General features: G+C 39.2%; 1 protein-coding gene across 8 annotated transcripts in view; it reads right to left on the minus strand.

Moving 5' to 3' along the window:
- CDKAL1 (CDK5 regulatory subunit associated protein 1 like 1) overlaps positions 1-24,345 on the minus strand; it is a 712,098-nt gene that overhangs the window by 574,518 nt on the left and 113,235 nt on the right. For all 8 annotated transcript variants that reach the window (XM_047858501.1, XM_047858499.1, XM_047858493.1 and 5 more), the window contains one exon: positions 24,200-24,284. In XM_047858501.1, coding sequence (XP_047714457.1) covers positions 24,200-24,284 — 85 coding nt within the window. The remainder of the gene's footprint in view (positions 1-24,199; positions 24,285-24,345) is intronic.

Here is a 24,345-nt window from a genome sequence, read left to right on the forward strand (position 1 = left end):
TGCCTACAGCTCGCTGCAGCATACATTTGCCAACCTGTAATTCCTCTGCTATTCCCAGACAACTTTAATTTCTGGTAATTTGAGCTTGCCTCACTTTGCCTCTTAATTTAGACTGACGTTAGAAGAAATGTACAGAGAATGTGAGACTTTAATACACTCTCCACATAAGAAAAATCAAGCACATACACATGCACAAACAAACGTAGCTGAAGGCTTATATACAATTAGTAAGGTACACCCTATAGATCTACATTGAATGCTATGCCTATTTATAGAGAATCACACCTTCTCGAGCATTCATTGAACATTCACATAAACCAATGACATAATAAATCACAAAGAAAGTATCGTAGCAGTAAGCTCTTTAAAGTAGAAAAATTCAAACAATACTGAGTATAATGCAATAAATCTCAAAATTGTTTTTTAAATCTTCCTCTGAACAACTCTTGGGTGAAAAGGGAAATACAGATTGAAATTAGAGAATTAGTGATCTTGAGTACATGATGCATCAGAATCTCTGGAATACATTTAAGCAGTGAGAAGAAAATTTGTACTGAACAGTTATCAGTAAAAATGAAACAATAAAAGAGTTAAATACCTAGCTCAAAAACAAAAGAACAAAGTAAACAAAAAAGAAAAAATGCAAATATACCAAATAAAAAATGAAAAGGAAAAATATCATAAAAACCAAAAAACTGTTTTAAAATTACAGAGCTCACTTTTGCAGATTTCTATGCAAATAAACTTGAAAGGCAAGATGATATGGATACATTTTTACAGGACCACATATTACAAAAAAAAAAAATTCACCTATTAGAGAAGAAAGCTTTTTAAACAGACCAATTCCCAGGGATGCCAGGGTGGCTCAGTCAGTTGAGCATCCAACTTCGGCTCAGGTCGTGATCTCCCAGTTTGTGAGTTCAAGCCCCACATCAGGTTTGGATCCTCTGTCCCCCTCTCTCTCTGCCCCACCCCTGCTTGTGCTCTCTCCCAAAAATTAAAAAAAAAAAATTAAAAAAATAATAAGTAGACCAATTTCCATAGAAATTATACAGAAATTTATTTAGAAGCCATCCCACAAAAATCAAAAGATCCAGATGAATTCACAGGGCTTTTTCTCACTTCTTACCAAGTCTTTAAAGACAGATACTTCGGGTAATCTATAAAGTATTCCAAAGTACTGAAAATGAAGAAAAATGTTCTAATTCTTTTTATGAAAAACAAAGTAACAGATAACCAAACTAGATAAAGACAGTTCAAAAATATAAAATACAGACCACTACCAGTCATGGATATCACTGCTAATATTTTTAGTATTTTTAGTATTTTTGCACAGTAAATTCAATGCAACAATACAAAAATAAACACACCATGTGGAATTCACTCTGGAAATGCAAGGTTATTTCAGTATTAGGAGACCCAGTAATAATATGTACAAGACATTAATACATCTAAGAGGAATAAAATCTATTTTGAAACAACTTTCAATGAAACTCACCATCCATTCTCAATAAAACTCTAAGAAAATGCAAATTTGTGAATAGTTTCTTAACATGACCAAATACATAAAATCCAAAAGCCAGTATTTTTAGTTAAATGGAGACACAGTAGAGTCATTTCAGTAAGACAGAGAACAAGGTAAGATTATCCACAACATCCAAAACTGCTCAACACTGTACTACAGGCATCTGCCGATGTAATTAAGAGAAATAAAAGATAAAAATTGGTTTAAAAAAAAAAAAGAAGGAAGGAAGAAAACTATTTGCAGATGAAATGACAGTGCACCTAGAAAATCCTTTCAAAAATTGATGAGAAAAAATAACAATTAAAAAAATCGGTTAAAATATAAAAATAAATATAAAAAAATATAAAGTAACAATAGCCTTTGCAGACAGTCACAAACAATAACCAATGTGGGGAAAAACAATAGAATCTTCATCAGACGTACAGAAAGCATCTAAGAGAGCAATAAAAACCATAAAATTCTCAGGAATAAACTTATTAACAAGACATATCCAAAACCTACATTGGGGAAAAGGTTAAAACACTCCTAAAAGAAACAGATGTAGAACTGAATCAATGTACCATATCTTATTCTTGGATAGGATGAATCAACATCACAAAATGTCAGTTCTCCGGGCACCTGGGGGGGGCTCAGTCAGTTAAGCGTCCGACTTCAGTTCAGGTCATGATCTCGCAGTTTTTGAGTTCGAGCCCCGCATCAGGCTCAGAGCCTGGAGGCTGCTTTGGATTCTGCGTCTCCCTCCCTCTGTACCTCCCCCGCTTGCTCTCTGTCTCTCAGTCTCTCTCAAAAATAAAATACACATTAAAAAAAAATTTTTTTAATGTCAGTTCACCCCAAGGTAATTTATGATTAACTTTTATTTACTAGTAAAAGTACCAACTACTTGTGTCATGGAATTAGAAAGGTGATAGTAAGGTTCATTTGAAAACCTAACATACAAGAACACCAAGGTAAAAAAAAAAAAAACATGAAAAATAAAAAAACACAAGGAGAGATTAATTCTACCAGATATCAACTCATAAATAAAACTTCCATAGAAAAAAGAGCAGACAGAACACAAGTAAACAAACAGACCGGCAGAATAAAACAGGAAGCCCAAGTTAGACCTACATAAATCTGGAAATGTAATATATGATAAATGGGGCATCTCAAAATATCTCAGTATGGGGGCACCTGGGTTGCTCAGTCGGTTGAGCTTCCGACTTTGGCTCAGGATTATGATCTCGCAGTTCATGGGTTCGAGCCCCATGTTGGGCTCTGTGCTGACAGCTCAGTCTGAAGCCTGCTTCAGATTCTGCATCTCCCTCTCTTTCCCTGCCCCTCTCCTACTCACACTCTGTCCCTCTCTCTCTCTCTCTCTCTCAAAAATAAATAAACATTGGCACAAGAACAGACACTCAGATCAATGGAACAGGATAGAGAACCCAGAAATGGACCCACAAACATATGGCCAACTAATCTTTGACAAAGCAGGAAAGAGTATCCAATGGAATAAAGACAGTCTCTTCAGCAAGTGGTGCTGGGGAAACTGGACAGCAACATGCAGAAGAATGAACCTGGACCACTTTCTTACACCATTCACAAAAATAACCTCAAAGTGGATGAAAGACCTCAATGTAAGACAGGAAACCATCAAAATCCTCAAGGAGAAGGCATGCAAAAACCTCTTTGATCTTGGCCACAGCAACTTGTTACTCAACAAGTCTCCGGAGGCAAGGGAAACAAAAGCAAAAATGAACTACTGGGACCTCATCACAATAAAAAGCTTCTGCACAGCGAAGGAAACAATCAGCAAAAGTAAAAGGCAATAGACAGAATGGGAGGAGATATTCGAAAATGACATTATCAGATAAAGGGTTAGGATCCAAAATCTATAAAGAGCTTATCAAACTCAACACCCAAAAAACAAATAATCTAGTGAAGAAATGGGCAAAAGACATGAATAGACACTTCTCCAAGGAAGACATCCAGATGGCCAACCAGCACATGAAAAAATGCTCAGCATCACTCATCATCAGAGAAATACAAATCAAAACGACAATGAGATATCACGTTACACCTGTCAGAATGGCCAACATTAACAACTCAGGCAACAACAGATGTTGTTGAGGATGGGGAGAAAGAGGATCTCTTTTGCATTGTTGGTGGAATGCAAGCTGGTGCAGCCACTCTGGAAAACAGTATGGAGGTTCCTCAAAAAACTAAAAATAGAACTACCCTACAACCCAGCAATTACACTACTAGGCATTTATCCACGGGATACAGGTGTGCTATTTTGAAGGGACACATGCACCCTCATGTTTCTAGCAGCACTATCAACAATAGCCGAAGTATGGAAAGAGCCCAAATGTCCATCAATGGATGAATGGATAAAGAAGATGTGGTGTGTGTATATATATATATATACACATATATATATACACACACACACACATATATATACACACACACATATGTATATGTATATAAATATACATATGTGTGGATATATATATACATATACACACACACACACACACACACACACACACACAATGGAGTATTACTCAGCAATCAAAAAGAATGAAATCTTGCCATTTGCAACTATGTGGATGGAACTGGAGGCTATTATGCTAAGTGAAATTAGTCAGAGAAAGACAAAAATCATATGACCTCACTCATATGAGGACTTTAAGAGACAAAACAGATGAATATAAGGGAAGGGAAACAAAAAAAGTATAAAAACAGGGAGGGGGACAAAACAGAAGAGACTCTTAAATGTGGAGAACAAACTGAGGTTACCAGAGGGGAAAAAACAGAAGAGACTCTTAAATATGGAGAACAAACTGAGGGTTACCGGAGGGGTTGTGGGAGGGGGGTGGGCTAAATGGGTAAGGGACACTAAGGAATCTACTCCTGAAATCGTTGCACTATATGCTAACTAATTTGGATGCAAATTTTAAAAAATTAAAAAAATTTAAAAAATTAATAAATAAAATAAATAAACATTAAAAAACACTTCGATAAAGATAAAATGCTTAATAAAGAGTGCTGGGACAATTAAGTAGCCATCTGGACAGGATGAAAGCAGACCAGCACCCCAACACCACACATAAGCATGCACCCCAAATGGATCAGGGATGCAAATGTCAAAGAATGAAACCATACAAGGACTAGAAGAAACCATAAGCGAGCCTCTCTTTACTCTCAGTGTACAGAAAGTCTATGACTTCACTAGGAGTCAAAATCCAGGAGAAAGTGGAAAAAGACATTGTATAAATTTAATGATGGAAGTTATTTTATATGTCACTAAAACACCATAAGCAGAGTCAAAAGATAACTGGAAAACAGTTTGAATATGTCTGTGCTATGTATCATAGACAAATATCCATGACACATTAAAAAAAACCCTCCTAAACGCTGAGACAACTGATAAGAAATAAGAAAAAGATGTGAACTAACAAAGATATAAAAATGGCCAAACATATAAAAAGAATTAGAGAAGGAGAGAGATGAAAATGACAATCTGAGACCCCATCCTCCCTGCTGAACGGTAGAATTAACAAAGCATGATAACAACAATGCTCTGTTTGAGGGGCCGTGGAAATGCCCAAGTTTCACATAGACTCGATTCAGAATGCAAATCAGCACCACCCTTTTGGTGACACCTCTATATGCACTCACCTTTAAGCCAGCCATTTCCACCCTAGAAATGGATCCTGATGATACACTAATGACAACATAAAAATCCACGTGCAAAACCCAACTAAGCACAGCACTACTTGGAAGTGCGAAATACTGGAAACGCCCTCAATGTCCACACACAGGACACACTTGAATAAACCATGACAGGGTCACTAAGTGAGGTACGTAGTGCAGCCATACCAAAGAGCAAGGAATATCTCCATCACCTGATGTACAGTTCCTAGGCTCTATTACAGAATAAGAGAGTATCTAGAGCACGCTATCAGTTAAGGAGAAAACAAAAAGAAATTTTTAAAAAGTACATGGACTCTGCATACAGAATTCGGTGTAATTTATTTTGTGGGATTATGGCCCACAGAATAAGTGGCCATGAGTCCATACTGAAATAAATAATTCAACAAATAAGTAGGGAGAAAAAAAAAACAGTTCTCCTGAGTAAAATTCCAATTAATAAATACAAAAGGCATGATAGAAAACTCACAACGTGACTGGTGCTTGTATGTGGAAAAAAGGAAGAGTAAGCCAGATGTTACTGTGAGACCGGGGGATGGGGGTGAAAAGAACAGAGTCATGTGGATGGTGAAAAGGGCGACAGGGCACTGATCCTTCTCTCAGCAAATGACTTAGTATATAGTTCTGCCTTTGAAAATCATGCTAATGTTTCACATACCCAAAAAACAAAAATACAAAAAAAAAAAAAAATTAAAACCAGACAGGAAGTGGGCAGAATCCACAATGGAATATGAGTGGCTTCAAATTAACTTAATTGAATCACAAATTAGTAACATAACCACACTGAATCTAACTTTGGAAAGCATCATTTTGAGTACATACTGTAATATTAAAGACAAAAAAGGGCTCAAACATTATATGCTAGTAAGCAAAATGTCTTTTTCACAGGAGGATGGGTTAGGAATTCAAAACTGTGCTACCCGTTTCATAGGACTGAACAAGTAACATGTACACCATGGAAAATGAGAGGTGTGTTTCTCCCTGCTACAGAATGGAGTTGCATATAAGAGGCGAGAAGGCTAGAAATAAATCCCCTGCAGGTGAAGTAGAATCAAAGAGATTGGTATGACCTCATGCTCTTTAACAGATACAGATAAACACAAATAAACAGAAACAGATGTTTGTACACCTATATACATCTCCTAACTCTGTCCACTAACACTGCCTAGAAGTGATGGCATCTCAGTAGCAAAGAGCATACCCAGTGCTCAAATTAGGTGTCTTTAAACCATTCACCAATGACAGGAACCTAGACTCCTTGGAGAAATGGCTCAATCCAGGACTGAAGCAAGGAGAGGACAAGATAAGCCTGGACTAGCTCATGTTCAGAAAGGAGCTTCCACTGGCCAAATCCCTAAAACTCTGAGTCATAAAATATAATGACAATGAGAGATTATGCCCCACAGAATAAATAACCTTGACCGTAAAATGAAATGAAATAAATAAATAAATAGGAGTCCACTCTCTTCCTCACAGCAAGATTCCAATTAACTAATGCAGACGGCGTGATGGGAACAGAAAAATCACCACCTGATAAATACTATAGTATTAACTATTGCAGGCAAGAATAATCAGTGGCTAAAATTAATGGTGAAAGCATGACAGAGTATCACCAAGCAAAAACGTCACCAAATACTTAATAATAACTTCACAGTGAGTGGAGAAAGGCAAAAGTTACCGCCTTAATGAAGTAAGTTTAACCCCTAGTTACTGGATGTTAGAGTTAACTCAACAGAGATGCAGGCAATGTGCAGAACCCCGCTGGTGTGACCCTCGAGGATGCGGATCTATCACTCCTGTAGGCTTGATAAGATACACGGCTGAGGCTCAAATTAGGCAACATTCTACAACATAAATGACCAGGAGTCTCCAGAAGTGCCAATGTCATGAGGACAACAACAGACTGAGAAGTTGTCCCCCTAACAGAAAGAGAGCTGATATGCCTACTAAAAGCAGTGTGAGAGCCAAAGTGGGACCCTAAACTAGGAGGAAAAAAGACAAAATGTGAGTAAGATCTGTACAAGGGTTAATCATATCGGATCAGAATTTTTTTCCTGGTTTGATAACTGCATCCTGGTAATGTAAGACATCCGAACATTATAGAAGTGGAGGGAAAGATCTACGGTAAAGCTTTGCACTATTTTGCAACTTTTCAGTAAGTATGATATCATTTTGAGATGCAAGTTACAAAAATTTTGATACTCTATGAAGTCCCAGCCAAAACATGTTCAGGGACAATACTTTTAACAGCCAATTGTTAGGAAAAAAAAAAAAACTAAATGCCCATCAGTAAGTGGTTAAATAAAATTCTCTTGTACACAAAATAGAACCAATAGAATCCATAAGTACGAGCACAAAGTATTCTATAAATCCATAAATGAAAGGATAAGGAAGCTTTCTATCTACCTGCAAGGAATTATTCCAGGATATACCTTTGAAGGAAGGGAGGAAAGTACAGAGAGAGGACGGAGAGTGGAAAGGCAGGGGAAAGTGGAGGTCTAAGAGCTGTTGTAACACTTTTGCTGCCATAACCAACGATGCAATGAATGATTAAATCCCTGTCCCTGCAGACAAGTGTTTTCACATCTGTAGGGGAGGGCCACAAAACACAGAACTGCTAAGTCAAGAAGACTGCAGTAATTCAAATATATTTGAATGTACCAGCAATGTATCAGAGTAAACATCTCCACACAATCTTAGGAGCACAGGATCTCCTAGGATGGGGCGGGGTGGGGAGGGGATCCAACGTACTCAGCAAAATATAGTATCTCATTTTTTTTCATGTTTTTTTAATGTTTACTTATTTTTGAGAGAGAGAGAGAGAGAGAGAGAGAGAGTGTCTCAGAGCACGAGAGAGGGAGGGGCAGACAATGAGGGAGACACAGAATAGGAAGCAGGCTCCAGGCTCCGAGCTGTCAGCACAGAGCCCAACATTGGGCCTGAACCCACAACCATGAGATCATGACCTGAGCCGAAATGGGACGCTTAACCAACTGAGCCACCCAGGTGCCCCTATAGTATCTCATTTTAACTTGCAGTTCTCTGACCACCAGGAAGGATGAAACTCTTTGATGTTTACCTGCATGTCCTTTCCATAAACTGCTTGCTCATACTTTTTGGAAACTATTCAATTAAGTGGTTTCATTCAAGGAGACCTGTGACATTACTGATGTCACATCACATGTGTGTGTGTATATACATATATGATTTTATACATGATTTTTTATATATTTATATAAATACAAATCATGTATACAGATATAATATTATATTTTTTTAACCTCTATGGGTTTTCTTTTTCTAGATATTGATTTGGGTGTTTCCCAGGCTACACAGAAATTTAAATCATTAGGCCATGAAACCAATCAAATCTTTGTGATTATGACACTGGAGACTGCAAGGGCCACTCAGTGGGTGGAAGTCACAGGTGCCTGGTTCCTTCTCATTAAGAACAGGTCTGTCCGGCACGAAAAAGTCCACACGTCCTGCATGAGCTTTAAATGTCCTTCTGAACATTCATGTAGGTAAAAAACATATTCACAATATCTACATTCTAACTCTATTTCACATATAAACACAACGCATTTTTTTAAGCAGATTCGGGAATCCAACTTTTATGAAAATGGAGGGAAGGAAAAAAAATCACATTTTGCTGCACTGAGAACTTTACCAAGAGTCGTCATCTGGTCTAGAAAGGCCCATCACTAGGATTAGGCCATTCTTGGCATTTAAGCCATTAAGGCCACACAGATGTCATGCCACATTCACTACCCTCACATTCAGTGTAATTCTATATACATTCATCTCTTACATTTCCTGGTGCCTCTATGCCTGAACATTTCCATTTTGAAACGTATCTATTACCTTACCAATTTTTGGTTTCTCCCCTTACATTGTATTCAGAGCACCGTCATTTGTTATTGTGTGTGTACGTAAATTATATTATTTGTGAATATCACTTCAGAATAATAAAGGGTACAGTGCAACGTACTTGTTAAACGAAAGGATCTCAGAGCCTGAAAAGGTTCAGAAATACTGCTCTAGGATTACAGGAGAGGAAAGATTCCCCTAATTCCAGGCCTCTGACCCTCCTCTCCTTCACCCCTAGCAATACAGATAAGGCTCCCCCTCTAATGTCCATTATGCAGTGAACCTTGTTCCTAAAACTTGGTGTCTCAGCCACGTCAGTGTTCTCCTCAGACATCCAGTTCTCAGGCTCAAATGCTTAACTGAAGCTACTTAGGCAACAGGACAATGAGAGGAAAAGAATACTCAGAGTGCCATGTGCCCAGGATATGCTCAATGGAATACCCATCAGTTCTATTTTCATATTTTTTAATTACCATTTTAAAAATCACTTGATCAAGTATACCAAAACCTTTGTTATTTAGTAAAGTGGTAAAAACGTCAAAACAGTAAATTAATCTATGCTTCAACCATGGATGACCAAAAAAAAGTATGAAATACGTTGACTCGAAACATTTTCTCATTCAAAGAAAAAACAAATCTTTCTCTGGTAACTATCATACAATATTGACATGTGTTTAAGGAAAGCATCAAATTAAACTTTTTACTTTTGCCATAAACTTTCTTATCTGACCCCTCATATAAGAGAAAAGAAATTTACGAGCTAGAAAACACATCACAGCCTGGCACAAAGGACGAGCTGTTGATTCTAAAACATTCTGTGAAAGAGATCTTTGACATACACATTAATTTGTAGTTTTCCCAGAGCAGTTTCTATCATGTGATTCTGTCAATTTCTTTCTCCACGTATCTACTGAGGAGACAAGCACGCACGTGTGCACGCACGCACACACGCACGCACGCACACATTCAGCAAAGAAGAAAAACACTGAAGAATAGGCCATCAAGACGTAACTGTGTCTGGGCAGTTCATAACAATGGTTCAGCAGTGTATCTGTGCAGGGACACAAAAAGGCACTGTTGCACAATGTTCGGGTGCATTCCATGAGAAGAATTTGATACCCTTAACTTTCCTCTAACATCCAATGGCACCAAACTACAGAAAATCTATAGCAAGTTTTATTGGACTCATCCCACTGGTTAGATGTTCAGTGGTTACTTCTAATTCTCCATTTTTTTCATGTTAGGTGTAAAACACTGAATTTCCATTTTACTGAAAAGCAGCATTGTTCTCAGCTGAAACAAACTTTTTAGAATTATATAAAATAACATTTTCTAATATTTAATTATAGACTGAATTTCAGTCTCAACCTGGCTTCCAATTGGTTAAAACCTTCCGTGATATTCCACTTTTGACCCTACTTTTGTCTTCCACTAGTTTTGTTTTCTACTAAATTCTTTTAAACTCTCTAGTTTCTAAAACAGGTTTAGAATTACTATATCATAAAACTGAATCTCTGGAACAACGAGATACTGTCCTTATAGATTCCATTTCAAATATGCTAACTGTACATCTTAGGAGCAGAAGGTATTTGAAAATCTCAATTACTCATTATCATTATTATCATCATTATCATTAGCCTTAGTGTGTGCAAACATCTAAGCCATGAGCTCTTTCCTGTATATTTTGTTGTTACATCATCAGAAACAGGTCCGGGTAAGCAAAAAGAGAAAAAGTTCTCAAATGGCAACTATGCTGCTTCTTAAATGTTCTTAATAAAGAAAAAAGGAGAAAGAAGGGTCATTTGTCCATATTGAGAACATAATCTAATACAGGGATCCAGACAAATAAGAAACAAAATATGTATTTTGCCCCAAAGATTACATCTACAGCAGTGACATCAAGTTAGCCCCCAGATAAAGTACTCCCTTTCTCCCCTACCAACAGAACCCCAATTCTGTTGGGAACAACAATGACCAGTCTGAAATAAATAAAAATATATTTCCTGCTTCCCTTATGAATAGAGAAGTCATCTGATATGGTTCCAGCCATTGGGATAAAGCACACAGTTTTGAGTGGGACTTCCTACAAAGCCCCTTTAAAGGAGGGACAAAGTCAAGTGGCACTGTCCCCCCATTCGGTACTTCCTTCCTCCTTTTTAGAAAACACATATAATGGCTGCAGAGGAGCACTGACGTTCCACCATAATGGAAAGATCTCTAAGACTGCTGGGACCTGGCACTTCCATTTTCGAATTGGTAAACCAAAGCCAGCAACTTCCTAACTGTGGACTTTGTATTAGAGAAGAAAACTAAATCCCCCATCTTATGTAAGCCTCTATTTTTTTTTTAGTTTTCTAGGACATACAGCCAAACTTAATTTCTAAGTAAGGCAACCTAATAGAAAACAGGGATACAGAAAAAGTTCTATGAAAAGCTACAGGGGAACACTCTCGTTCTGACAGAGGCAGGGGGTGGTGGGGGTCAGGAGGATAAACCTAGAGAGAAAGCAAAACGTATGGTTTGGTTCATTCATTTGTTCAACCATCATGGTCAACCACAGTTAGTAGGTGTCAGGATGCAGATAAAACACATAGTGGCTACCCCTAAGGAACTTTGAAACGGAGTACAGGCACATCAAGAGATAGGTAAATACAGGATTATTCATATGGGACAGCCACACACAGCCATGCCAGACTATGTCTACAAGCACTGTGTCTAATAACCCACAGAGCTGCTATCCAGCCATCAAAGCCTGTATTCAAAAGTGCCTTAAGGACTGGCCTCAGCCCTTGAGCTATAAAAACAGTAAGAGAAATAAACATAGGGCACTTTGAATAGGATTTGCCTCCACAGATAAGGCTAGTAGCTAAAAGCAGTTTCATTTTACCTATGGATCCTGTTTCCCCTTCACAACCACTCTCTCCAATTTTCCATGACTGCAGACAACCATGCCTTCATATAGTCTAAAATCGAGGTAACCCTTCAAAGTGGCCCGGAGCACACCTAAACCTGAGTGCAACCATAAGCAAGGGACAACAACAGTTAACACGTGATGTTTTAATATCCTGTTTATAGGTTTAAAGGTCCTATGTTTTTTTAGTTCATTTATTCTCAGTTATTAAACAATACCATTGAGTGCCTAAAATGTAAAAAAGATTATGTTTCTTACGTTTAGAGCATAGAATAAGGAGAGAAAAAAATACACAAGAGTCCTTTTCTCTGTTGTATAAACACACACACCAAGAATAAGTAGAATGTCTTTGAAACCAAAACAATAGGAAATCACTCTTGGCTGAAAGCACCGGCCCAGATCATGTTGATTTCTTCTTTAATCCTGCTAAAGCAAGTTTCTGCATGCTTTCTGGGGCCTCCACCTACAGAGCTGTTAGGACAACAGCCAACACATATATTTAATTACGTAAGTATTCAACGCTATCAGCCAGCTGTTGCCAGTACATAATACACTGACCTCTTTCACTTACTCTCTTGCTTAAAATGGCAAAAACAAAGCAACTGTTGATGTAACAGTAATCATGAAATATGCAAAATACTATTCTCCAAAAAGATTGTAGATAACTACAAAAACTCAGTTTTGCATTTTAAAATGACCTACTACATCTAAACTGCTTTTTCTGTTCCTGATTTGCAAAGTAAGTGACTAATCTTTCAACTGTGTTTATTCCCTCATTTTGCCTTATTCAAGTCTACCAGAAGAAGTTCATCACTAAAATACACGTTCTCCTTTATTTCCAATCAAGTTTCTCACTGGGATATACCACGTAACAATATCCCTGAACTCCCATTCATCTCCATGTTTTTCTTTGGTTAGGGGACAAGTAACATAAACCTTGTAACGAGGAACTGGTCAAAATCTTTAGGAATCAACAGAGAGTTCTCCATTTATGTTTCCAGAAAGCATGTTCTTCCAACACCATTATTAACCCCAGACTCGCTGATGGGGAAAACTAAATATAAAGTCCTTGCAACAACAGAAAATAGACTAAACAGAACCATGACTTAGGACTTGAATAGCACAAATCCACACGTGGTACGATGATAAGGCCTAACCCCTAAACAACAACGTATCCACAAAAATGTGGTCTGTACCAGTATCCCCATGCACATACATCTTACTATTTGACCTCTCTCATAACGTCCTTTCTCAAGTCAACCTTACCAACGATTCAGCTTCCTCCCCTGCAACAGCCATGTGGATTTGTGTTTTGTTTTTTTAATTCGGTGGTATATCTGTTTCCTGCTCATTTGGTGAAACTGAACAATTTGATACTCAAAAGCAAAATATATGCCATGGTATTAATATAGCTATATAATTTATATATTTAACCAGAGTAAATACATTAACAATGACTTGCTGATGCACAGACAGCATGATGCCAACCTCTCTTCCCCAAAAAGAATCAGTTCGACCTAACTGTACAAATATGTATCGAGTAATTACAATTGTGTGTCAAACTCTAGACCAAACATTACCAGGTTTTTATCTACACCTTTCTTTCCTACCCTCTGACTCAAGATGAGATGCTTCAATTGAGCCAATGGTCAAGGTCCTGAAGTTGGCCCAGCTTAGTTTGGCAAGAAGAACAAAGTCCTGTCATTCACAGGTGGACTTCTGCCAGCTTGACCAAGTGACTACTCCAAGAATTCCTATCCTATGATCCAGCCATTGCTCTACTAGGTATTTACTCAAAGGCTACAAAAATATTGATTTGAAGGGACACATGCACCCGGATGTTTATAGCAATATTATAAACAATAGCCAAATTATGGAAAGAGCCCAAATGTCCACTGACTGATGAATGGCCATAAAAAGAATGAATCTGGCCATCTGCAATGACATGGATGGAGCCAGAGTGCGTTATGCTAAGAGAAGTCAGAGAAAGACAAATACCATATGATTTCACTCATATATGGAATTTAAGAAACAAAGTAAGTGAACATCGGGGTGAAAAAGGGAGAGGGAGAGAGGCAAACCATTAAACATACTCTCAACTGCAGAGAACAAACTGAGGGCTGCTGGAGGGGTACTGGGTGGGAGAATGGCTTAAATGGGTGATGGGCATTAAGGAAGACACTTGTGATGAACACTGGGTGTTGTATGTAAGTGGTAAATCACTAAATTCTACTCGTGAAACCAATATTACACTGTATGTTAACTGTAATTTAAACAAAACCTTGAAATTTAAAACAAAAGAATTCTTACCCCCTTTCCTACTCTCTCTGGAAAGACACCATGCAGCAACAGTGACCAATACAAGTTTCCTACCTCACTTCTGACATGGGGCAGGTTTCTTCCTAGTTTACAAGGAAAACATAAAAAGAAAACAGCATGATTTCTTAAAAAGAAGGTCCATTAACAGGATATTCGAAAATTAGAATTTTCTTTCCCCTTGTTGCAAATATACAGACTTGTCTCCAACAAGAGATTCACAAAGGCCTTGGGGGACCATTCTTAGAAGAGTTGACAAGCAGTCTATTAATGGTTTCTGTGTCCCAAGAAAAGGAAGATCATTACACAGTAGAGTCAGCGGGTCAGAAACTCCAAAAAAAGAATTTTCCTGAGGTCAATAACCTGACCTCAAGACTCACAATCTAGTAGAATGTCAAACATGTAAACAAATAATAAAATGTAATATTCAACAATAGATGTTTGTACGGGATAAAGAAGTAGCAGAGAATAGAGGGTGATTAACTCGGTGGAACTTGGAGGTAAGGGGGGCAGTTAGAAGGGAGATGACCTTCCAGATGATACTGCCTTTGATAGGAGTTCCAAACAAAGAACAGGTTGCCAGGCAGGATTACATGAGTGTGTGGGTGTGTGAGTGTGTGTGCGCGCAAGTGCACGCACATGCACACGCGCATGCATTTGGGAGAAAGGGGGAGCATTTTCAAGGGAAAGGAAGAAAACGTGCAAACACATGATGTGTTTAAAAAATCATATAATGTACAGGAAAAGTAGAATTCTAAGGAGCCACAAGAAAACAAGCTAGAGAGGGAGGCAAGAAAGATTTTTTTTTAAAGACCTTATTACACTAAGAAATTTTACCTTCACCCTATAGCTGGGATGGAACCACTACGGGGTGTGAAGGAAAGGAGAACATGGACTGGCCCAGAAAAGTAGCTGAAAACAAGTTAAAATTTTCCTGTGAAATTATGAGCAAGAGATACTGAGGACAGTAACTACAGCATTAACAACAGGAATGGAGGGAGAGGGTTACGTTCAAAAGATATGTGTCTAGTTCGCGGCAATCTGACGACTCCTGAAGAGAACACAGTGGTTCACTGCCGGTTCCAAGAGGAACACTTAGGAATAAAAATACTAATAAAGCGAGCGAAAGTAAAGAGAAAGAAGATGGGGCACCTGGGTGACTCAGATGGTTAAGCATCCCACTTCGGCTCAGTTTTGAGAGTTCAAGCCCCGAATCGGGCTCTGTGCTGACAGCTCAGAGCCTGGAGCCTGCTTTGGATTCTAGGTCTCCCTCTCTCTCTGCCCCTCCCCCACTCACACTGTCACTGTCTATCTCTGTCTCTCTCTCTCTCTCTCTCTCTCTCTCTCTCTCTCAAAAATAAATAAATGTTAAAATTTTTTTTTAAAAAAGGAAAAAAGAAAAGAGGAGGAAGAAAGGTTAAAAGGAGAAAGGAAAAGATATTCTAGAAGGAAAAGAATCAAAGAAAACTCACAGACTATCTGGAAGATGACCGTGCAAGCAAACAAGACAGACAGCATGAGTGCAAACACCAGCGTGGGGGAGCCGGGGGGAAGGTGAGGTACATAACATGGGTTTCCACATGATGACTGGAGGGGTCAATGAGTCATGTCAACAGAGAAGTCCAGGAAGCAGTCAGATATGCACGTCTGGATCCTGGAAGGGGAGAGGAGAGTCAGAAACAGAAATGTGAGAGTCATCGGCACACAGACGGTATCAGAACAAGCGAAGGAAATGAGAAAATGGGAGGAGGAAATGTCAGCTCATACTAAGCACGGCACTGTTCAGGGACAAAAAACTCACGAGGCCATAGCTGATCCAGGACATACGAAGTCAAACAGTCCACTATTTTTGAACTAACATTCCATATGGAGGGAAACGTGCTGGTGAGCAAGGAAAACTGAAGCAATGAGACTATGCCTGGTAAAATTATACTCAGGCAGCTGCCACTGACAGTTTAAGGACATAAAACTGACAATGAACTGAAGCCACTGCATACAACTAGAAAAGCCAAAATTGAAACACCAAAGCTAAAAAAAAAAAAAAAAATAGACAATGTACAGTATTAAAAATTAAGTTTATGCTTATTTATTATTATTTTTTGAGAGAAAGAGCATGCAAGCCGGGGAGGGAGAGGGGGAGAGAGAAATCCCAAGCAGGCTCCATGCTGCCAGCACAGAGCCTGATGCGGGCCTTGAACTCACAAAGTGTGAGATCATGACCTAAGCTGAAACCAAGAGTCAGATGCTTAACGACTGAGCCACCCTGGCGCTCCAAAAATTAAGTTTCACAGAACAACTTCTGTAAGGCCAAACTAAAACCTACTGTTAATTTTCTCTTCCAAAAGATAACCTGATTACTAGTGAATCTAGGTTAACAACACAATCAGTCAAGCTTTTTATTCTCTTATAAACTGGATAATTACTAACTGAAAGGCCAAGCATTTCTCTGTTCTTAATAGGTTAGCTTTTTTAAAACATTGTACAAATTCATGTTCAAACAATACTATGCTGCGTCCCCAACTTTATGAAGAAGAACTCCAAGTTAAATCTACGTAGAGCAAAAAAATGACTTCATGATAGGAATGACCATCCAATAACTTCTGTGTTCTATCAACAGAATGCTATATAAGGAGCTGTCCTGTACACAAAAAGATGTTATACAAAGTAAGTAGCCTCTGTCTCAACCGTTTTCTTCTCTGTTCATTCCTTCTTAAATTTCCAATTGTTCTCTCAAGTAATTTCACTCAGATATCTAAACCTTCCCTTCCACATTACCATTTATTTCTATAGCAAAGGTGGTTCAAAGAACCAGTGACTCTGGTCTATCCACTATCAGCAGGGCTAAAACCACACTGCCCGTTTGGGTTAATCATGCACCAGGTCAAAAAGAGGTTGACAGCCCATATGATCAAAGCAAGCTGGCTATTCTTTCTGTCATTTATATAGAACACACAAGATGTGTTTATTTTCACCAGCCTCTGAATGACCTCCTTTAGGTGGCATAGAAAAGATCCCACATTTCTATAAAGCATTAACCAAAGGAGTTTTCTTATTTGATACTCTCATTAAGAGCAAATTTTATTTTTTTGAAACTTTTGATCTTTTTCAAGAGCCCCTCAAGTTAAAGGCCATATTGTCTAAATCAAACTGGTGTCATGAATAAAACAAGGACAGGGCAACTAGCAAATGCTCAAGAGGAAAGTGCACACATCCAATATGCTGCTATCACAAAACCTGGGGCTCATTAGTGATTTTTTTCAAAACCAGCAAAGGCAACAGCATTTAAGATTTCAAGTTCAGAAAGCAGCCTCCCCCCACCAAAATCACTCGACTTCATTTTTGCTACTTAAAACTCCCACTCGCTTATCAATCTGAATACCAGTAACACAAACACTGTAAAACCTTAATAATTAGATCAACTAGAAGAGAGCCAGTATAAAGTACTGAGCAGCACAGCCTACAGATTAATATAGACATGCACTTTTGTATCGGGTACATTAACTAGATTAACGAATTAAAGATCAAATGCTATATTATCAGCACTAGCTTATAAAATGAAGACTTTCAAATAATTTTAAGCCACATTCTCTCTGACCAACATTAAATAACACTGCCTACAATACTGTGAAGTTTGACCATCACCACCAGGGGGAAAAAAAAAATCAGTCTACCACTGTCTCATTAGGATTTCACAATTCATGGATTTTAATCAATGAGATCAATGATTCATGAATCTTAATATTAATGGTATTAATAACATAAAAGACAGTAGATAAATCCCTTAGAGTTATCTCTCTTTACTCCTGCCTCGGCGACTCAAGAGACAAATATGAGGTGATGAGTAATTAAAGACAAACAATTATTAAATACCAAAAATACAATGGGAGAGAAACAAAAGCAGAAGATCAGAAATGATCACATTCAGGAATGAGCGGCAAAGTGAAGCAATCGTTATTCGTACAAGATCTAGATTTTTAAAAAAATAGGCCTCAGCTCATCTTTGTAAATCTCTGAATTTGAGCAGAAGGGATTAAGTGAAGCAGAACAGGAAGAAGGAAAAACCTACTGGACTCTCCTGAATTTAAATGTCGTCTCACTATCATCAAAAAAAAAAAAGAAAAGAAAGGAAGAAGAAAAAAAGAAAATGAATTCAAGAGAGGACACTGAAAGGGAAAGGACAAAGCCAGGAGACTGGAGGAGAGTGTTGACGACTGAGGGCGCAACAGAGTGCACAAAGGAGAGTGTAGACGACTCAAGGTGCAACACAGTGCGTAAAGGAGAGCGTAGATGACTCAAGGTGCAACAGAGTGCATAAAGGACAGCGTAGACGACTCAAGGTGCAACGGTGCACAGAGTGTAGATGACTCAAGGTGTACCAGAGTGCGTAAAGGAGAGTGTAGACGACTCAAGGTGTAACAGAGTGCGTAAAGGAGAGTGTAGACAACTCAAGGTGTAACAGAGTGCATAAAGGAGAGTGTAGACGACTCAAGGTGTAAGAGTGAGTAAAGGAGAGTGTAGACGACTCAAGGTGTAACAGTGCACAGAGTGTAGATGACTCAAGGTGTACCAGAGTGCGTAAAGGAGAGTGTAGACGACTCAAGGTGCAACAGAGTGCATAAAGGACAGCGTAGACGACTCAAGGTGCAACGGTGCACAGAGTGTAGATGACTCAAGGTGTACCAGAGTGCGTAAAGGAGAGTGTAGACAACTCAAGGTGTAACAGAATGCATAAAGGAGAGTGTAGACGACTCAAGGTGTAAGAGTGAGTAAAGGAGAGTGTAGACGACTCAAGGTGTAACAGTGCACAGAGTGTAGATGACTCAAGGTGTACCAGAGTGCGTAAAGGAGAGTGTAGACGACTCAAGGTGTAACAGAGTACATAAAGGAGAGTGTAGACAACTCAAGGTGTACCCGAGTGCATAAAGGAGAGTGTAGACGACTCAAGGTGTAACAGTGCACAGTGTAGATGACTCAAGGTGTACCAGAGTGTGTAAAGGAGAGTGTAGACGACTCAAGGTGTAGCAGAGTGTGTAAAGTATTCATCTCCCATCCTCTGTTAAGAGATAGTGACAACAAGGGAGGAAGCAGCAAAGTAAAGCACGAGGCTTGACACAAGCAGGACATCACTGAGAGTCTCTCCATGTATAAAAATGTCACTTGAATTTGACGTTTCCTCAGCATTGTTATTGTGTCTTTTACCGGATTATATTTATTCTGGAAACAAATCAAATACTGGCATAGGCTTTATGTTAACAAGAACTGGTTGTGATTACCAAAAGCCTTTAAAGCCATTAAAAGAAAAAAAACAACACTACTTAATAACCTCCAATACTGTTTTTACGTTTTTCTTTCAGTTGAGCAGAAGAGTGCACTAAAGGAGTGGGCTTGCTGCCACCAGTGTTTAAAGACGGTTTTCTCCTGGGATGACTTCATTTAATCATCCCAACACCGCATCGTTCCTGGGAACCACATTCACAACACAGCCATGTATACGACAAAACCCACTGACACACGTTATATCTGAGTCTACAAACAGTCTAGGAGCACAGCCATTAGCTACATTACAAAACAGAATCACAGAAACCAAATCCTCTGGGTTCTGCACGGAGGGGGTATCCACAGCATGAAAATACCCTTACATCTTATTTACCTTTCCTAGAAGGAAAGAGTAGATAACCTGGGGACACGACCGACTTCTCATAAAATGAAAAGCATACTTTGAAAACGAGCAGCATCTGGCAATCATCATCTTCGGCTTGCTCCCCACCGTGACTCCACTCCCTCGCGCCACCCTGCATCTCCACCACCCTCCTCTGTTCCCCACCGCAGCGCAAGTGGTCCCCCACCCCCCGCTCCTCCTGTAGTTTCTGAGTTGAGTATACCATCACATTCAGCTATCACTTCTGTGCAAAAAGTATAAACTCTGTCTCTTAGTGTTGGTCCCCCTGATGACTGCCTGAGTCCTACAAACGCTTCCCTGACAGCTCTATCTGGGGGGCACAGTAAGAAAATGACTGAACACAGCGACTCCAGTCGGACTGCCTAGGTTACAATCCCAACTGCACCATTTGGGAACTGAACGGCCTTACAGAACTTCCTCTGGAAAACAGATGCTGCCTCATCTGGAAAAGCGGAATAAAGCTGTAAGCCACAACTCAGTGACAGACTGCAAAAATTAAGCTAGGTGATATCCCACTGAGGCAAAGCATTCCAAACAGTGCCCAGCACACAGAAGGCACTCAATAAAGATCAAATAGGATCATCACTTTATTAGAGTATTTATAGCTGTGACTTCAAATACAGCCTGTTCCAAACCAAAACATGTCTTCCCTCCAACTGAACTCCCCGTCTGGCATTCCCCATTATACTCTAGCCAGTGGTCTTAGAGTCATACTCATCAATGTTGAAAGGATAAAGAATTCTTCTTTTTTAAGTCAACTCCTTCCTTCCCTACCCGAGCGCCTCCATGTGAGATGAGGTCATCGGCTCCTAAACTATTGCAACTCTTGCCCTCCATGGACTCCTGAGCTGTACTTGTCCTTACGCCCAACCATCCTTCCCACTGTTGCAAGAATTAATCCTGAGAGACCAAGGGAGCAAACATGGCTAGAAAAATAGTTCTTTTAAAATACCTTGTATTGGGGCGCCTGGGTGGCGCAGTCGGTTAAGCGTCCAACTTCAGCCAGGTCACGATCTCCCGGTCCGGGAGTTCGAGCCCCGCGTCAGGCTCTGGGCTGATGGCTCAGAGCCTGGAGCCTGTTTCCGATTCTGTGTCTCCCTCTCTCTCTGCCCCTCCCCCGTTCATGCTCTGTCTCTCTCTGTCCCAAAAATAAATAAACGTTGAAAAAAAAAATAAAATATAATAAAATAAAATACCTTGTACAGTAGTATAAAAATACTGTACAGGTACAAGGAGAAATAACATGTTTTTTTATATAATAATAAATGATATTGGAATAATGTGGTTGTCCCTACACTGTTAAGGGGAAAGATCTAAAACAAGTACAGGTACTATACGAAGAAATTATACATTCCCGGAGAGTCAAAGAAGGCCCAGGTACCTTACTCGTGGACTGGAAAACTCAAAATGTAGAGATGCCAATTCTCCTCTCAAAGTCACCATGAGATTCAATCTTATCACAATCAGAACCTCAACAGTATTTCTTCCTTGTTGAACCTAGAATCTGATACTAAATTTATGTGGAAGGACAAAGGGCAAAGAAAAGCCAAGATATTCTTGGTAGATATCAAATATCTAGACTTAATATAAGGCTGTATCAATCACTGTGTGGAACAGCACCAAAAGAAAGAAAGAGATCAATGGAACCACACAGAGATCCCAGGGACAGACCCAAACATCTATGGACACTCAACATCAGAGTGAGTAATACATACACAAAAGGAAAAGAATGGATTTTTTTAAAAAACAGTAAATGATATTGAAAAAAATTCACTTTCTACATGGGGGGAAAAAAGGACACTGGACTCCCTTCCTGGTACCATACAACAAAAATTAACACCAGATAGATTATAAACTTAAAGTATAAGAGGAGACATTTAGAAGACAATATTACAGAATACCTTAACTCTGAGGTAAAGAAAAGCTTCGTAAATAGTAAGAGCACAGACCCAAAGGAAAAAAATAAATTTTAATCCAAAATTTTTCTTCATCATAAGATACCATTAAAGGAAGTGGGGAAAAAAAAGCTACAATTGATGTCTGCTGCCTATACAACATGTAAAGATTAGTATAGAGAATACATATAATATATTCCCACAAACAGTAAAAAAAAGAACAGGAAAAAATATTTAAAAAGCCATTTCACAAAAAAAGATAGACCCAAATGGCCAATAAACATATAAAAAGATGCTCAACATCATTAGCAATCAAGGAAATGCAAATTAAAACCACAGTGAGCCATCACCTCTCCCACGAGACTGGCAAACACCTAGAAGTCTGACTATATGGAGAACTGGCAAGAACGTAGCGCACACCCGTTACGGCAGGCAGTGAACGCTGGTACATCCATTCAGGAAGAAGAGTCTGACATTACTGACATCTGAATACACATTCACCTGTGACCCAGTGGGTCAACTCCTATGTCCATATCCTAAAATAACGCTTGCCCGTGTGCCCCAGAAAACATGTTCACAATGTTCAGAGCAATAGTGTTCATAAAAGCAAAACGCTGGGAAAACTCAGTACTCGATCAATAATAAGATGAACAAACGGTGACAAATCCATCCAGTGAAACGTAAGAAGGACCAGTTATTTTATATCCATCAAATGGATAAATCTAAAATCCTATTGCTGAAGAAAAGAAGCAAATCTCTAACATCAGTAAGTCCAACAAATGGAGTTCAAAACAGGACAAAGCTAAACCACACGTTGTCTGGGGCTATACTCTTCCTAAATGTGGATTTACTAATAAAAGTGAGGGAACAACTCAAAAGTCAAGGTAAAGATTACTTCTTAGGGATAGGATACAAAAAAGGGACACATGGTGGTTTCTAAAGTCTTGGCAATGCTGTAATTCTTACACTGAGTGGTTGCTATATAGGTGCTATGTTTATTATTATGTAAACTGTACATGTTTCATAAATGTCTGATATATTTCATTTGATGTATTTGACAGAAAAACCCACAGGGGCTGAGTATGAACGGGATGTGGAGAGGTGGAGCATGTAAGAAGTCTGGCTGGAAAGACAAGAAGGAAAGCAGCAGCACAGCTACAAGGGGCCCCAGGACCGATGAGACCCGAGCAGGGACAGCTATAAGGGGCCCCCGGGACCAATGAGACCAGAGCAGGGACAGCTACAAGGGGGGCCATGGGACTGATGAGTCCTGGGCAGGGATAGCTACAAGGGGGCCCCAGGACCAATGAGACCCGGGCAGGGACAGCTACAAGGGGGCCCCGGGACCGATGAGACCCGGGCAGGAACAGCTACAAGGGGGCCCCAGAACCAATGAGTCCTGGGCAGGGATAGCTACAAGGGGGCCCTGGGACTAATCAGACCTGAGGTTTCAGTACCCATGGAAAGGCACCAGTGAGATGAAGAGACATTGAAAATATAGGAAAAGGAGGACATAATTTATAAGCCAAGGTTTCCAAGAAGGTGAACAGGAGGAGATATAGAGCACATATGCAAAAGGATACTTCTTTCACTTGAACGTGAAGGAACAAAAGAAAGAAGGACTTAGATGCCCTTCTCCTCCACTGAACTTCACTCCCCTCAAGGCCAGGCATCATTAGTATCGAGAACAATGTTAATGGGCAGGCAAGAAAAAAGAGGGAAAGACTGTGTTGAGTTGATCCAACAAGTGTAGACTGGGTTCCCTGAGAAGAAGACGTCATTACTACTCAACAAATATTCAAATCACCCATGGGAAAAGTCCACATTAAAGTTACATTCTTTATCACGTAAAGTCAAAACAGTATAATCTTAAAACTCCAATTCATACTTTTTTTGATACATACTAAATTTCATATATATGTGTACATTTACATACATGTATATATGTATATATGAATATATATTATAAATATACTATATATATATGTATAAAATTAGGGAACTTTTTATTTTTTTAAGTTTATTATTTTGAGAGAGAGTGAGTGAGTGCGCACAAGCAGGGGAGGGGCAGAGAGAGAGGAAGAAAGAAAATCCCCAGCAGGCTCCACGTTGTCAGTACAGACCCTGATGCGGGGCTCGAACCCACGAACCAGGAGAGATCAGGACCTGAGCCAAAATCAAGAGTCAGACATTTAACCGACTGAGGCACCCAGGCACCCCTATTATTAGGGAATTTTTTAGAAGTTGATTTCCTGAAGTTCTTACTTCACTTATTTAAAAACAGGGAAAAAACAGCTTCCACTTACTTTATGGAGTTTCTAAAGTGGTCTTCAGCTGGGTTTTTTACAGTACAACTATTCAGGAGCCATAGATCTGCGTCTGATGCATTTTCTATTAAAAAACAGATATAAAAAAGAAATTTCAGTATCACATTTAACCATTCACAATCACT

This window comes from Prionailurus viverrinus, chromosome B2, assembly GCF_022837055.1.
Source record: "Prionailurus viverrinus isolate Anna chromosome B2, UM_Priviv_1.0, whole genome shotgun sequence".
Lineage (NCBI taxonomy): Eukaryota > Metazoa > Chordata > Mammalia > Carnivora > Felidae > Prionailurus > Prionailurus viverrinus.